Source organism: Gymnoscopelus microlampas (genome assembly GCF_963454915.1).
Source record: "Gymnoscopelus microlampas genome assembly, chromosome: 7".
NCBI lineage: Eukaryota > Metazoa > Chordata > Actinopteri > Myctophiformes > Myctophidae > Gymnoscopelus > Gymnoscopelus microlampas.
In genome coordinates this window covers 26,806,013-26,823,384 of record NC_139944.1, presented here as the reverse complement: position 1 = coordinate 26,823,384, position 17,372 = coordinate 26,806,013, and the positions used below count along the sequence as shown (strand labels likewise).

General features: G+C 40.4%; 2 protein-coding genes across 3 annotated transcripts in view; one reads left to right on the top strand and one right to left on the bottom strand.

The window, feature by feature from the left end:
* The first annotated feature begins 2,996 nt into the window (after window positions 1–2,996).
* On the top strand, window positions 2,997–6,488 carry nat8l2 (N-acetyltransferase 8-like 2). Of its 2 annotated transcripts, none has more exons than XM_084062959.1 (2): window positions 2,997–3,047; window positions 5,393–6,488. In XM_084062959.1, the coding sequence occupies exon 2, from the start codon at window positions 5,395–5,397 to the stop codon at window positions 6,073–6,075; it is 681 nt and encodes a 226-aa protein (XP_083919085.1). In that variant the 5' UTR covers window positions 2,997–3,047; window positions 5,393–5,394; the 3' UTR covers window positions 6,076–6,488. The 2 variants fall into 2 exon arrangements, with proteins under 2 accessions (XP_083919085.1, XP_083919086.1); XM_084062960.1 differs by having other exon boundaries at window positions 3,047–3,080.
* Window positions 6,489–11,311: 4,823 nt separating this feature from the next.
* Window positions 11,312–17,372, bottom strand: part of cyp24a1 (cytochrome P450, family 24, subfamily A, polypeptide 1) — a gene marked incomplete at its 5' end in the record, with an annotated part of 7,345 nt that continues 1,284 nt past the window's right edge. The window contains 10 exons of the mRNA XM_084062490.1: window positions 11,312–11,363; window positions 11,552–11,679; window positions 12,052–12,249; window positions 12,694–12,772; window positions 13,393–13,559; window positions 14,140–14,285; window positions 15,676–15,787; window positions 16,358–16,449; window positions 16,747–16,840; window positions 16,954–17,047. Coding sequence (XP_083918616.1) covers window positions 11,569–11,679; window positions 12,052–12,249; window positions 12,694–12,772; window positions 13,393–13,559; window positions 14,140–14,285; window positions 15,676–15,787; window positions 16,358–16,449; window positions 16,747–16,840; window positions 16,954–17,047 — 1,093 coding nt within the window. The 3' untranslated portion in view covers window positions 11,312–11,363; window positions 11,552–11,568. The remainder of the gene's footprint in view (window positions 11,364–11,551; window positions 11,680–12,051; window positions 12,250–12,693; window positions 12,773–13,392; window positions 13,560–14,139; window positions 14,286–15,675; window positions 15,788–16,357; window positions 16,450–16,746; window positions 16,841–16,953; window positions 17,048–17,372) is intronic.

The following is a 17,372-nucleotide window of genomic DNA, read 5'->3' as shown; positions in this document are numbered from 1 at the left end:
CCTTCATGTCTATGGAAGCTGAGATAGCCTGTAACCCCATAACTTCCTTCTATGCTCTCCGGGGCTCAGGTGGCAATGGCGAGAAGCAAAATCTCTGGGAGACCAAAGGGAATGCCAGTGTTCTCAGCACTCAAACAGCTATAGACGGTGAGAGTAAAGACAGGCTAAGGAAACCCCCATGTATGCTCTGCCAAGCTGGTGAGCACCAGCTTCACGGCTGTTCAAGTTTCACAGGAATGTCTTTGGAAACGCGACGTAATTATGTTATGGAGAAAAGGCTCTGCTATGGATGCCTGAAACCGGGCCACAGTGTTAAGAATTGTCTCTATCGCCATGTCTGTGAGGTCTGCAAGGCAAAACATCCTACATGCCTTCATAACTTCAATTATAGGATGGAGACACCTGCACCTCATACAGCTCCAGCCCAAACCAATGTAAGCATGTGCCATCGAGTTACCATTAAGGAATTACCTGCAGGCTCTCAAAGACCTAAGTCTGACTTAAAGGATGGTGTGCTCAAGGTGGGAGGATAACAATCCATCCTTATCTGACTAAACTCATTTCCAAGAATGTTTAATGTTACGTATGGCTTTGATAACACGTTTACACTGTAAACTGTGGTTCTTTTATTTGTGTTGATGGGAAAATCATTTGTTGCTCTTAATGATTTTGGTGGGAGTGTAACGGACCCAGGACAGAGAACCTTTATTTTGAAAGGAAGCAGCGGAAGCGCACCTGCACACTGAGAGCAGCTTACTTATTAAAGCCAGTCCAACGTGAGCTGGGGGAGGGGAGCAGCAGCCAGACCACACGGAGAAATGTTTGTTTGGCACAAGCCACAAGATAAAGGAACTGTGGAAAACTGGATAGATGGACGGACCAAACAGTGGAAAAGTGAGTGCCACAAACTAATGTAGGCCTAATGGAAATGGAAAGGCCATTTGGATTTTAACTTTGATATATTTGTTTTTAGTGAGATTCCTAGTGAACTGTTATTGATGGATGGATGGACACTGGATGCCACTGGAGAAGCACTGGATGCCACTTTATTTAGCACCTAGCTGGAGAGGGAAAAAGGTGAATGTCTCTTGTTGTTGTGGGTTTTTATTGTTGTGGTCGGTACTTTAATGCTGTATTTGTGGTTTTGATATGTGCTTTTTATTGGTTATGTGGGACATGTGTTTTATGAGTCATGACAGTTTATTGATTATATGTTTATGCTTTTTCTTTCAGTTTTCACGTTGATTTAATAAAGTAAACCATTACAAATCATCAGTTGAGCTTCAACCTCTTTCATGCCCAGCTGGGACGCTACAGTGTGAGCCTGGCACCATACAGTAGATACAGTAAGGGCTTTCTTTGTTTTATTTTGTAAAAACACAAAAAAAGAGACACTGCAATATTAAAAGGTAGGATAGGTGATTTTATTTGATTAAAATAAGTGTTAAATAGCAGTCTCCCATGTCTCTCTAGCTGTTTATTATTATTAAACAGAAAATGCATTTTCAGTGCTCTCCTGATTGACCTAAATTTTGTCACCTACCTGAAAATGCACTATAGGCTATTCTGTTTACTAAAGAGCTGGAGAGACCCCTGTGACCAAACAAACGCTCTGTAGCAATGATTAGGCTACTATCACAATATAGTGTAATAACCAAAAACATCACTTATCCTACCTTAAAGTTGTGTTTTAGGCTACAATCTAGCCCTTCATGGTTTGATGCTAGACAAAGCTTTACAACCAGCTTGTTTTGTTTAACTTTGGTATCAATGACAAAAATATTTTACATGGGGTAAAACAATGGTTGAGTAAAGCCTAAACGCCATGATCCATTGGTTTGGATCAGGGGTTTTCAACCGGTGGTCCGCGGACTATTGCAGGTGGTCCCTGGCCCCAAAAAAAAACAAAACTTTTTTTTTTTTACTTTTAATAACTTACAGGAGTTCTTAATAAGAAATGTGAGCTTACCATAATCACAGTAATCCTTAATCATATTCCATCATATTCAAACAAAATTGCTGTATTTTATTAGATATTATATTGATATTATAGCTATTTTCTCCAGCTCCCTGTGGTACATGAACCCCCCACCACTATTGTGTGGGGTGGGTCTATGATGGACCCGCCACGCACAATAGTGGTGGTCCCCAGGTTGCTTTTAGTCAGGATGGTGGTCCCTGGGTCGAAATCAGTTGAAACCCCCTGGTTTGGATGATTGGCTTGTTTGTCAGGCAACAGCAGTGGGTTGTTAAAAAAAGGTGCTACAATAATAAACTAATAATAGGCCTACGTTTATTGAGGGTGTAAGACAAGTGGTTCAATATCTGAAAATACACAATCCTTATTGAAAAGATTATGAAGCTATCTATGAAATATATGAAAGTTTCATCTGCAACACAATTTTATACAATGTAGTTGGGTGCAGGGGGTCCCTGCTTCATCGCTCTCTCAGCTAAGGGGTCCTTGGCCTGAACCCCCCCCCACCTCACCGGTGTCACTTTATTTGGATATATATTTTGATTTTATTTGTCCACGAACCGGAAGTCAAATGCTTGCTCACTATTCCTTTCGGATCCTAACCATTATATATGATCTGCAACGTTGCCATGTCCGCTTATTATAAGCAACTTTGGGCTTATTTTATTTTAGTTGCTTGTTAAATATCGGTTGTTTGCGGGGTGCAGTTTCTTAGGCTTATTGCTGCTTTGCTTATTTGGACTTCCTAATGTTGTTTAAACCAGTGGTTCTAAACATTTTATTGTGTGCCAGCCTGCAGGGACCCCCCCCCCCCCCCATACAACAATTGTGTCGTAAAAATGTCTTATTTTTGTTCGAGATTTATTTTCCCCCTTTTAGCAGATCTACAAGCTCGCAATGCGACGTGTTGTGTGAGCTTGTAGATTGGCTATTTTCAAATCGCAAATAGCCGTCTTTTGGGCTTGCTTTCATGGACCTGGTTGCTTATTTCTCTCACAGAATCTGGCAACGTTGTCTATTGTGTGCTATGTTGTTGAACTTGACGGTGCTCGTTCGCACAGTTCTAACGGTAAATAAATCAGTAATATTAAATTATATAACAGTAAGTATTACTTCTACAGTAAGTATATTAAGCGATCCGGTGAAAAGGGGCAATTTTGTGTTACAGTATTAATTCGTTTATGCTGGGTTGACATAAGAATAAAGTGGAATTGGTACAGAGTCAGACTGATGCTACTGCGGGCTAAAAAAAAAGATTGATAACACGATAAATGAAGGATCAATAAACTCCCACCCAGTGGTGTAAAGTAACTAAGTTATAAAATAACTAAGTAATAAAATAATGACTATATTGAGTAGGCCTATTTGCAATTTTCTGTGTGTACGTTAAATCTCAGAGGCAAATATTGTACTTTTTACTCCACAATTATCTGAAAACTTTTGTAACAAAAGTTTTGTTACTAGTTAGTTAGGCTACTTTGTAAAACATACATTAACCACTTCAGGTCTTCAGCCCTTTACTTAGACTATTTGAAAATAGCCGATCTACAAACTCACAATGTGACTTTATGCGAGCATTGTGAGCTTGATCAGCTATTTTCAAACGATTTGAGAACTTGTGAATTGGACATTCTGCATAATCAGTACTTTATACTTTTGGTACTTTAAGTACATTTTGATACCAATACTTTTGTACTTTTACTCAAGTATATTTTTAATTCCGGACTTTTACTTGTAACAGAGTATTTCTACATTGCAGTATTAATACTTTAACTTCAACATTTCTGGGTAATTTTATCGTCTACTCAGGCTTTTGTCTGCCAGTTTTTAAGTTGCTTGATTCAGTATTTAGATATTTGATATTCATTTTATCAGACACACCCCCTTCCTATACAAACCCATTGTAACTCCATTTTTATGTTTACCATCTTAGATTCATCTAAAACACCCGTCCTTGGTTCTGGTGCCTCATCCTGCCCCCTAATAATACAATAGAATAATTTCTGTCAGATATGAATTAAACCTCCTGCAGTCCTGCCGAGTTGAGAAACATCATGAAAAATATTGTATTTATGAAAATATGTTATTCGTCATTTACCCAGGTCACTAATTACTAGTATAATATATATATATATATATTTGAATATGCTATTTGTTGATAAAAAGAAAGAAAAAATCACACCCTGTGTGAATGTAGCAGCGCCTTTGATACATTTTGTCATCGATATGTGTTTATAGAGCATCGCAGTTGCACAGAATCCGGGTGCCGGAAGTAAATACTCAATGCATTTTTCCCATTGACTTTTCCAAAAATATTTATATCAATGAATTTAAGCCTAGAATCAAGCCATCCAGGATGCTGGTGAATCATGACCATAAAACCTTTTTTTCTGTGATTTTTTAAAATTTTATATTTAATGATATGATATACTATGTTTAATAAATACCCTTTGTTTTGCCGTTTTCAAAAAAGTTTTTTCACAGAATCAAACGTTTTATGGTCATGATTCACCAGCATCCTGGATAGCTTGATTCTTGGCTTAAATTAATTTATATAAATATTTTCGGAAAAGTCAATGGGAAAAATGCATTGAGTATTTACTTCCGGCAACTGGAAGTGGGCGGGAACTGCGACGCTCTATAATGTGTTTATAGCCAAGTGTCACGTGAAGCTTGACCAATCACTTTGTTGACGGGTCTGACCAATCAGAACGTTGACGGGTCTGACCAATCAGAACGTTGACGTGAACACGGACAAAGTCAGGTATAGAGCAGGATCCGCTCTGCGCCGCTAAAAAGTGGTTGGCTAAAAAAGTAATTTTTAGTGGTTGGCTAAAAAAGTTATTATCAATGCCTTATTCATAATCTTTTCTCCTTCTTTTTCTCCCCCCTCTAACCCTGAAAACCAAATTCTGTGTCAATTTGGACAAACGTAATCTTGTGAGAAAGGGAGAGAGAGGGCCTATTTGAGTCTTTGACCCATGCTTTAACCCAGGCAATGCTGAGTACCACCTCAACAACCTGAGAGGGGGAGAGAGGAGGGAGGGAGGGAGGGAGGGAGGGAAAGAGTGATAGATAGCCTGTTTCACCCAAAACCATGCCAATGCTGAGTACGAAAACACACAGGACACGTTTTCTGCTTGTAAAGAATAATCTATATAATAAAGTTTGATTTGTCTTTAAGTTTGTCTGTGTGCCCACATTATGCTCAAATATGGACACACACCCATATATTGAGATCCCTGACATCATCGCAAATTGGTACTGTACATATTAATGTTCATGTATAACTCAAGACACACTCCCTTAAAGGAAGAGATAATTACGGAACTCTGAAGAAGGACAAAAAAGACATGCATAAGTGCGAATGAATACTTACCTTCATTCATTTCATTATCTCGTCTTTTCTTACAGACATGCAGCTGGTGATCCGTCGGTACCGCGACTCCTCGGACAAGGACGCCGTTCTGACCCTCTTCAGTGATGGAATTCTGGAGCACATCAACCCATGTTTTTACAATGCCATGACCAGCCCTCTCTACCTTAGCATCAGTCTCGGCATCTGTTCTGGTGGTTACCTCATGGGCTTTGCGTTGTGGGCCTTGGTGTTAGCAGGAGGCTGGGTGGGGGTTGTCTACTACTGCTGCTATAAGGTATATGCCGACTACGTCAGGGAAAGGCTCCGTACGGACATGATGGACATCCCTGCCAACTATCTCAGTCGGCCTGATGACTGCTTCTGGGTGGCAGAGGCCGAGGTCAATGGGAGATCACAGCTCGTTGGTATAGTGGCTGTAGTGGCCAAACAGAGCGGGACAGAGGAGTACGGCGAGTTATTCAGGATGATCATCTCGCCGTCCTGCCGACGAGCTGGCCTGGGGTCTCGGATGACCCAGACAGTGATTGACTTTTGCAAAGATCGTGGCTTCGCCAGTGTGGCTTTGGAGACCAGCTCCACGCAGGCTTCTGCTGTGGCTCTGTACAAGAAGATGGGGTTCAACCATGTCCTCTCACACACCACTGTACATGTTCCTGGATGGATGATTAAGGTGTCAAGGGTCACCATCCTCAAAATGGAAAAACGCATACAGGACTAAAAAACAAAAAAACAAAAAATGTGAATGCTACACCAAATTTTGCAGTGATCATGAAATAATAATTCATGATATTCCTCTATAAAAAGGAAATTCAACCTGGACTGGTCATCTTCTGATATTTAATAACCATAGAGATTGTGTCTTACCTAAATTGAATCAAATGCGCAATTTAGTGTGCCGACGACCTCTGTTTCAATGGCTTATTGGTTTAACCACACGATTGGTTAATGCTTGACTACGGTAATTATAAGCCATGTCCATTAAACAACTTGACTGATAAAGGAAATAGGAATGAACATACTGTAGGCCTACAACACCATCACCAAGGGAAAAACTAATAATGAAGTTAACACTCACTCCACATAAATTGAACTCCACATAAATTGATCAGTTGATCAATGTGTCAATGTGTACTGCTGTATAGAAAATAGCAACTTTTTGTAGTGAAATATATTTTCTCATTTATCTTTAAAATGATAGATTAAATGATGTAATAAAAGCACTCCTAGCCCTTGCACTTTATGGTGTATCTTTCTTTCTCTCTCACACACACACACACACACACACACACACACACACACACACACACACACACACACACACACGCAATGTTAAGATATAATGGTATAATATAGTAGCAATCCACAGTCGTGCTCCATGGAAAGACCTGCTCCACAATCACACCCTTGATCTGAAATACGTTCCTACGTTAACCCTTAAACAAAGCCACAATAATCTGTCTGTTTATTGTGGCATATGAATAACTAAATTGTAGGCTACATCTAATTCCATTGCCTTAGCCATTGCCGGGTGACAAACAATAGAGGGTGCTATTTATCTTAGTTTTCATGCCACCCACCACTCTGTTGGTGAGTAGACTTTGCAATTGCAAGATTATATACGGTAGTGTAGAAGGGCACATAGTGACATTTTCAGAGCATATCAAAATTCACACTACGACTTGAATTGTGAACTAATAATAATACTACTATACTACTAATAATAAGTTACGTATTTTTAAAGGGGTGTAAGTCATTTTCTTTTCTTTTTCAAATTAAGTGTTAAATTGTGAGCTTGTAGATCGGCTATTTTCAAATGGGCGAAATGTATATAGAGCTGAAGTGGTTAAAGTGTGTTTTGTAATAATAAAAAAATCTACAAAGTAACAAGTAGCTAAAGTTTTCAAATAATTGTAGTAGAGTATAAGTACAATATTTGCCTCTGAGATGTAGTGGAGTAGAAGTAAAAGTATTGGAAATTGGAAATGCTCAAGTAAAGTACAAATACCTCAAAAAGTACAGTACTTGAGTACATGTACGTAGTTACTTTCCACCACTGGACCCAACCAATATGTATTTAAAGATGTTTAAATACATGTTTATTAAAGAGCTGGAGAGACGGGTATACAGTCCCCTGTTACTGAACAAACATGCGCAGAGGTCTTCAACGTTTTTCGGACCGAGGACCCCTTAGCTGAGAGAGAGAAGAAGTAGGGACCCCCACTACATATATTGTGTAAAATTGTGTTGCACATTAAACTTTTTGTTTTGTTTTTAAGAAAGCCTTCCATGTAAGTCTCATCAATGTCTGTTGCTTGTTGATAGATCTGAGACTAGCTGGCTTGGAAGTATTCCTCCAAGCAATCTGAGAACCCATATGGTAAAAAAAGAAAAGTTTGGTTTGCGGGATCTGTCTTGAGAGATTGCATGAAGTGTCCCTATTCTGGACATCTCATAAATAACAGGCGAACATTCAACAACCATTAAGCCTACAACCATTGCAATGTGTTGTGAACTTGTAGATCGGCTATTTTCAGTGAATAGATTTGGCATAGAGCGAAAAAAAGAAGAATAGACCCCTGGGGGACTCCTGTCAACTAGGGATTAAGTGGTTAAGTGGTCACAAGTTCACCCTCTGTAACAGCCAGGCAATCTTAAGGAAGAACCCCCCTCCACACACACACACACACACACACACACACACACACACACACACACACACACACACACACACACACACACACACACACACACACACACACACACACACACACACACACACACACACACACACTCACACACACACACACACACACACACACCACATTCACCACGCACGCACGCACACACACACACACACACACACACACACACACACACACACACACACACACACACACACACACACACACACACACACACACACACACACACACACACACACACCACATTCACCACGCACGCACGCACATGCACACACACACACACACACACACACACACACACACACACACACACACACACACACACACACACACACACACACACACACACACACACACACACACACACACACAGGAGGGAATGAGGGTGCCAATAAAATCGTATAAGTGGACTATTAGTGAGTTGGACAACATTGGAGAGTCACACAATATATGTATCAACTTTTAAATTATTTTGATATTGCTATCCATTCTGGAACTGAAATGTCCCCAGAAAACATCCTCAGTGCTGACCTATTTTCAATCTTTACCAATTCATTCTTATAGTATGACGTCACAGATTTTGGTCACACCGATCTTCACCAGTACAGATCAAACTAGATCAATACTGTACAGATCAAAGGGCACAGCAATAACGTACCTGAAAGGTATTCCATTTTCTGAATATCAATCACATTCCCCATGTTGCCCCTGCCTTTCCCCTCCATTTCATAAGCAGACCACATACTTTTTGTGTACCCAATACTACAGATAACTTAGCCTCATAACTCCCTCTCTTGATGTCAATGCACTGTTGTCCCCAACATGCACCGAATATAAAAAATGTAATATTGCATAACATGATTTAAAGTATGTGGAATCAACATATTCATATATACAGATCTTCAACATAATTTATCTCTATTTCCCCTTTTCTCTCACAAGACATAATACTATAATAAGATTATAAAACTGCTAGCATGTAAGCCATGGAGTTCATAACATACAGCATCTCTCGGGATTAGCTTCAGTTTTGATCATTTTCATACTTTGCAGTGGGGGGAAATTACTTATGTCAACAATAAACCTTTGATTTCATGGTGGAGGAACATGAGTTTCCATAACTTGGTGTGGCTTCAGTACTCCCTTTCAGTGTTGCCAGATGAAAACAAGCCCAAAAGAAGCAACTATAGGCCACTTGAGCACTTTAAACCAACATCGGCCATTTGAAAATTGCAGATCTACAAGCTCACAATATGACACGTGAGCTTGTAGAACTGCTATTTAAAAAAACAGCTTGAAATAAAATGTGAAATATTTGGAGGAGTTTTGAAACATTTTAGCAACACAAACTGGTAAAGGGCTCTCTGGCACAAAATATTTTCAGTTCGGGTTAGGGAGGGACAAATATTAATTTGGGGGTCCATGATTACATGACAATGTTTGAGAACCAATGGTTTAAACAACATTTAGGAAGCAAGCCCAAAACTACACTTTAGAAACAAGCCTAAAACAAATCGCTTATAATAAGCAGACATGGCAACACTGCTCCCTTTCCCTGATTTCTGAATCCAAGATCCCCCTTTACCTGACTACAATATTTTGCTTATATATGTGTAAGACTCGAGAAAACCATATATGCTATGAATGAATGGCAACCCACATTTTGAAGTGAAAAGAGTTGCAATTAGCGCTTCCTGAACAGATTTATTTTAAACTGGCCATAACAGTTCAGTAGAAATTAGTTTGATGTCAATACAGTATGTTCAAATGTACAAATAGGACCTACGTATTGCTTTCTATTCAATAACAGTGCTAGTCAAGTTTTTAATTTGGTTTAACATTGATTGATTGATTGATTGAATACTAGTCAGAAATGTAAACAGTACGTGGTACAGTAAGAGATTAAGTCTATAAGGATAACACAAAAAAAGTCCTGGGGAATTGTTTCCATTGTGGTCCTAACATTTTACAGATCAGCAGGTTCACACAAAGTGTGTCAATGTTTTATCATTTAACAGTAAAATGTATTTTTCCATTCTACCCCCTGTAGTACCTTCCCATACCACTGGCGGTACATGTATGTACCCCCATTTGAGAAACACTGGGTTCATACCCCTAACCCCTTTCACTGAAGTAACAACCTATGTTCAACATTGGAGGCGTGCTATTATGGTGTAAAAACAAACACTTTGATGTGAACAAACCTCTGTTCTTTGCGAGCAAGTAAAGCATATTGAGATTCAGGCAGAACCAGGGGTCACAGGGAGCACATGTGCAAGAAGTGCTGTGGCCCCCCATCTCATAATTTTTGGGGGGCCTTATACGGCCCAGTTAGAATTACTGAGGGTGTTACAACCTCTGCATCCCACCCCCCGCCCCAGGAAATTCTGTGCATAGCATGCTTTGCGCTTAATTTCCCATCTTTCCTGTTTCATCAATAGGCCAAAATTACTTTCTACTGAATATAGAAGATATGACTGGCTATTTGGGACAACGATTTAAGTCCATATGATCAAAGTTGAGATTGAAAACTTGCACATCATAATCAGTGTTTTCATGTATAATGACTATGAGTAGTATGTTATCAATACCAAAGCCAGGGAGGCCCGGACCGAGGATGATGCACCCTCCCCCAAATGCACATGATTTATGTGTGTTTTCTTAAAATACAATGCTGCAATGTTACAAAATACTTTTATCAGGTCTGATAAACGACTGAGAAATCTGAGAAAAGCGTGGCTCAAGATCTGTCCCTAAAGCTGATAAAAATTCCAAATTGGCCAAATACTTTAATTCTAAATCTTGGAAATTCACCAAAAGCCACTCAGACTGCACAGTTGCACATACATTTCTTTATTTTTGTATGAATAAAATATTATGTCTAAGAAAAAAAAACAATATACATTATTACAACACTATCATTGCACTTTATATACATGATAAAAAAAAAACACTTGACACTGACCTATGCAGTGTATAACTTATGATACATGGAACATTTGTATAACTTAAGTACTTAATCTGACCTCTACATCCGAGATGAAACATTCTTGGTACAAGTTGTACATAACGTGTTTTGGTCAGCAACTACTGTAACTGTCATACATAGTAGCTTAAATAGTTGCATATAAGTTTGAGGTATTTCTGGCACAAATACATGAATGTTAGTTACATAACTTTTTTTTTTCTTTTTTCTTTTCTATTTACAGAGCAGCAATAAAGGGAGTTACAGACCCTCAGGGCCAAGATGGCAACAGAGGTATCATGTTTCTGTTACTACATCCAGGAGAGTTGAATATGGAACCTGGGTAAGAGACAGAAAACAGAAATAATGAATTACTGTGAAAGACACATTTTGTAGTAGTGTCTTGGACTGTCAAGCAGACGTAGTCAGTGTATGTAGTTTGTCGACCACCATTCCCTTTATTCGCATATAAGGATAAAGATATCCCAATGACATAGCTGAATAAAGGCAGAACCAAAGGAACACACCTTGCTCTGACTTCATCTCATCTCCTGATGAAGGCTACTGGCAGTTCCCTGTTGGGAACCAACAGTCCAGAATGGATCACGTCAAGTGGTTCATTGTCTGTTGCCACAATCTCATAGTCTCTGACCAGCTGTCACAGGAAGAGATCAGAAGAGAAACCAATTAGGGCAATTAGGTAGTTGATAAAAATGCCAATTGGTGGGGGAATGCCCTCATAATGTACAAGTAGTGTATGTTATATCATTTTCTTATATAAATCACATCTATTAGTAATCCATACAACTTAATGTATGCTATCCATTTTAACACATCCTCTAGGTTCTGTAAAATCTCAACCAACCAACGTATCATTTTATTTAGGCTGACATAGTTTTTCTTTGCCTTTGAGAGGGAGCTCCCAAGACAAAAGGCATTGGGAAGTGTTTGTCATATTTTCACATGTACTCCTCACTACAGAACGATAGGATTCAGATTAAACTATGCCCTTGGAGTCTGGTCTTACCCAAGCCATCGCCAACTGCAGCTGTAGCTCTGCCAATCTTCGGCCAATGCACATCCTCTTCCCTATGCCAAAGGGCACAAAGGCAAAGGGGTTGATGGTGCTGTTCTCACGTAGCCAGCGCTCGGGTTTGAACTGCTTATTGTCATCAAAGTACTCCTCATTGGACCCCAGAGCGTGACAGTTGATCATTAGAACTGTCTGTGAACAGGAAAAATACAACTATTTATTTTTCGCCATTACAGTACTGGTACGTTTTAGCAATACAAGTAGTATTAACAATGATAATAATCAAAGTAATTTGGAATAATATTATATTTGTATGGATATGATCAGTGATTTACATGCATCCCACAAAGACCCGACCCACACCATCATCATTATCATCATCATCTTATTAAAACATATCATAGTACAATGACCAAATGGAGAAAAGCTCGATACAGAATTAGAATCACTGTAAATCTGATCCCTTCAAGCAATGAACTGCTTAGCCAGTGTTATAAGAGTTTCCCCATTTCAGACTTTGTACAGATCAGTACAGTATAAGAGTTTTTGCTTCACTTCAGTCAAATGTCATTTGATATGAGAAGGTAATCTGCTCTTGTCATACTGTATGTAGGGAGCGAAGAGTAAGCCACTTACTCCTTTGGGAATGGCGTAATCTCCCAACACAGTGTCTTTGTCCAGGGTCCGACTCGTGAATGGAACTGACGGTGATAACCTGTAATAAAAAGAAAAGAGGGAAAAAAAGAAGAAAAAAAGAAAATAAATAAGTGCTTGGAAATATGGTCTCACAAAAGAGAAAGTAAGACATGCAAAAGGCAGTCTGTAGCTAGATGTAATCTCCTGTCAGTCGTTATAAACATTCCCTGATGAACATGTAAAAAACACCTTGTGATTACACAAGGACAATGGGGACTGGGATGGGTGGGTGAAAAACGGGGAGCGGTTTTCAATATGACAGGGACCACTGCTGGCTTCCACCACATCCCGTGAGTCGGTTTTGAGAGACGTTTGTGCATGTGAGGTCTACTTCTTAATTTAATCTCTGTAATACTGGTAACAGCGATGATGCAACAAACCCACCAGTGTATATCTGTGTATTTGTGTCCTCTGACTGATTTCTCAGACATCGTCAAATAAAATGTTGTAAGATTTCTATACTGAAATATCTGCCGTTTGCTAAACATTTCCCTCTCCACTATTCTGCGTGGTATCTAACTGTTTGTGACAGACGTCCCCAGTGTTTTTATTATCCCCCCCTCTAACCATTTCCCAGTACAGCTCAACCATGTAGTCAAGGGGCCCCTGGGCATGTTTTCCCCCCAAGATTTACTGTACCTCATGGACTCCTTGAGGCAGGCCTTGAGGTAGGGCATGCTCTTGAGGTGCTCGCCACATGGATCCTGATCAGCTGGCACCACTTCTCTGATCTCTTGGAGCAGCTTCCTCTGGGCACCAGGGTTACGTGACAGGTTGAAAATAGCCCATAGCATACTGTTGGCAGTCTAGAGAGAGAGAAAGCGAGAGAAGGAGAAAGAGAGAGAGAGAGAGAGAGAGAGGGGGGGGGGGGGGAGAAAGGAGGGAAGGAGGTGTCATTTAGTGAGGCAGCTACTAAGTGCATTCCAGAGTGGGGTCCTCCTACAGGGAGCTTAACAGTATGTTATTCAGTTAAATACACCCCACTTCATCCTCTGTATTTGAAGCACTGTAAGAACAGTTGTTTTCCATCCTGGAGTGTAGAGAGCCCCCACACCCCTCCCTTGTACAGGGAATACAGGCAAATGTTTAAATGATCTTATGTGAACTAGTTTTGAGCCTAATGTTACTAAGAGATGTGTGATCTGATAACCCTTGTCAGCTGTTTATACCACTAGGAAGGAATAGGCTCAAAGCAAATTGAAAACAACCTGTGCTGGTATTAATCGATCAAAACAAATCTTAAGAACGCCTTATGTAGGCTAACTAACGGCTGTTTCCCAGGGCAATGGTTACAAAACTTGGAATGTTCAGGGCAGCTGTGTTACTGTTTACAGCCTGAAACTGTACATTGTTAGATGCAGATGCAGAGTGACTGTGTGTGCTCACCGTCTCTACACCTCCTATCTGTAGTTCAGTGATGGCTGCGTACAGCTCCTTCTTAGACAGGCAACTGTGGTGCAGGATGTCACCGATCAGGTCATCAGGAGCTCCAGTAGCACTTCTCTTTAGCTTCTTGTCAATGTAGACTTTGGCTATGAAAAGGATTGAAACCCAAATTGTTAGGCCATCATGTGCTGTATACTCTGTGAAAGGTTGACAGGGAAAGTGTAGTATGTTTTGCGCACAGTGTTGTGATACGTTGAGTTTTGCGTCTTAATATTTTCTGAAATACAGTTTAATTTAATTATTACTTGAAATTCAGGACTAGGGATATCTCTTGGCTCGTGTCCAGGCTATCGTATCTGTTCCGCCCTTCAATCCCATGACCCAACATGCATTTATATTTAGTAATAACAGTCACAAGGCACAATACATAAGCCACTCATGCACAAATGGCATTTGCATGCCAAGCATCAAAGTGCTTCACCATCACCTCACTCCAGTCGGAGGGTAGTTTGGGAGACAATCCTTTGGATACCTTGGATACAGATACCTTCGGATTGGAGGGGGCTGGTAGTGAGCGCTTTGATGCTGGAGTGGGCACCATTCCGTGGCTTGTCAAGGCAGTTAACAGAGAGGACCTTTCCATGTTTGGGTGGCTTTTAAAAGTTTCCTGATAATAGAAATTATTTTAATGTGTACTGTTTTTGTTGGAAAGTCCACAATTGCTGTATACTACAAACGAACCAACTACGTACTTGTCTACTTGTACACCAAGTACTCTTCAGCAAACAAACTATAAAATGACCTCGCTCACATGCACCACCGACTATTGGTACTTGTTAAAGCCCTCGACCACTTTTATCTCGTGAACTTGTCCACTAGAACAACATGTGCACATGTGTTTATATGGGGGTGGGGGTGGGGTTGGGGTGTTTGTGTGTGCGTGTGTGTTAGAGAAGGAGATAGATAAAGAGTGGGGTCATAAAAGTCAGTGCCAAGTAAATAGCACAACAAACGGTTGGTAAAGCCCTCTCATCTCCTCTCTGTATCCCCCCCCCCCCCCCCCCCCCCCCCCGCCCCACCTGCTACAACAAACATTTGGCAGCGTTCTCCCCCTCAGGTCATTCAGTTTACTACAACTCAGGCTCTGCCCGGTCGCCAGGAGCGTGAGTAGCCGAGGCACTCAGTTCAAATCTCTCTCTCTCCGCTCTCACTCTCAGTTGCTCTCAGTCTCTTGTTCCTCTACCACCTCTCTCGTGACCCCTCGACGACACCCGAGCACAAAAGCGGCAGTGTTAATTTAACACTGAGAGTGTAAAAATGAACCTGAAAGGGTCTCCACTCTACAGTTGTCTTTCATTCCCTCGCTCTCTGTCTCTCTACCACCTGACTGGAAATGAGCTCAGGCTTTGTGCGTCATTTGGAGGAGCACAGTACATGTGCGGGAAGGGGGACGCGCGTGTGTCTTTGTGTGCACACATGCGCATGTGAGTGTGAGAGTGTGGTGCTTACTGTTCGTGTGTGTGTATGGGGTTCTACCTGTGCCGAAAATGCGGTCCCAGGCTGCGGTGTGGTCCTGCCATGTCTTGGTGTTCAGTCTCTTGTGGAGCTCGACTGGTGTTACCATCATCATCCCAAATGTACTCATCATCTAGAGAGAGAGACAGAGAGAGAGAGAGAGTGAGTGTGGGAGCCCAGAAAATCTTTGATCCATTCTTTTCTAAGGTCTGCATTTGCACTTGCAACCATTGGCCTGTAAGACCTTCGTAAACAATAAACATACAGTACATCCTACTATCTCCCGGTACAGTAGAGGCTATTGGTTTGTCCCAGTAAAATCCCACTGTACTCAAAGAGTGTGGAGATAGTGGATTGCTGCATCAGTGAATGCAGTATAGCTGACCCCAGTTGAGGTGAACCTGTTGAACTATTTCAAGGCATACAAAGAAAGGCTTACTGACAGAGATCCCCTATACATTAGCGTGTGTCCTCTGTGACACTCTGTGAACATGTGTTTGCATAGAGTGAACATAAAGCATGAAAGGCAGGTGGAAGTGTGATCTGGATAAACACTGTAACGCCAGGCAGGTGTAAAAGGAGTTAAAGAAGAGATCACATGATAAGCCCTCTCATTATGACTATGTAACAGATACAATGCATTGACATTCAATAAACATTAAAGTGACAGATGGGTTCTGCTTCCAACGACAAGCATACTTACAGTTTTAACAGCTGTAATGAAGTTCATTGCTTCCTCATTAACATTTTCCTGCAGGAGTCCAAACCTCTTGTCGTAGAGAACTAAGCAAATGGCTGTAACAATAATGCGGATCAGAGATTAGAAGAATTCATGCTGAAACTTAAGGTAGCCTAATCTACACTAAAGCCCAATTGTGTTTTCCTTATAATAGAAAATGCAGGCTTATAATCAATTTCCAATTAAATTCATATGCTGCTGTTTAATATAGGCTACATACATATATACACTAATAATTGACATAACTAATTAGCCAATAGGCCTATAGTTATAAATAGGATATGAGGTAATATGAATCAAGATAAATGCTTTTCGTTTTTAGTAAATTGTAAAATATAAAGCAGTTAACTTACTTTCAAACGACCACTTATTCAATTCGAAGTACAAATCTCCAATATTTCCATTGACATTCGTTTTCCCAATTCTGGCAACAAAATCAGCCAACACCTAATGTTGGAGACAAAATAAATCGGTTTTGAATATGTAGGCTACTATATGAAAAAAATCATTAGGGCAGCATTGATCAAATAGGCCATATCTTTCACATAGCACTGACTTACCTCGTTTATTTTGCCATCAAGTTTGACCACTTCTGTGGGCTTCATGAGTTTGTGCTGAAAAGCACTCCTCACCCTCTGCCAGTCTTTCCCTTCGCTGGAAAACAAAAGTTTCCCTTCAGTTAATTTAACCCATTATAAGACGTGAGATACGATTCTACAAATGTCTTCTTAAATCCTAACAGTTTTTTGAAAAACTCATGCTTCTATTTCAGTGGTGCTCAAACTTTTTCATGTCAAAGTGATATGTATTTGGCCGCGGACCCCCCCCCCCCCCCCCCCCCCATAGCAGATCTACAAGCTCATAGGGCATAGATCTACAAGCTATGAGCTTGTAGATCTGCTATTTTTGAACAGCCAAAGAAATCTAAAATGACTATACTTTCCCATCTCAAAATACTTTGTTCCAGGGACCCCCCAGA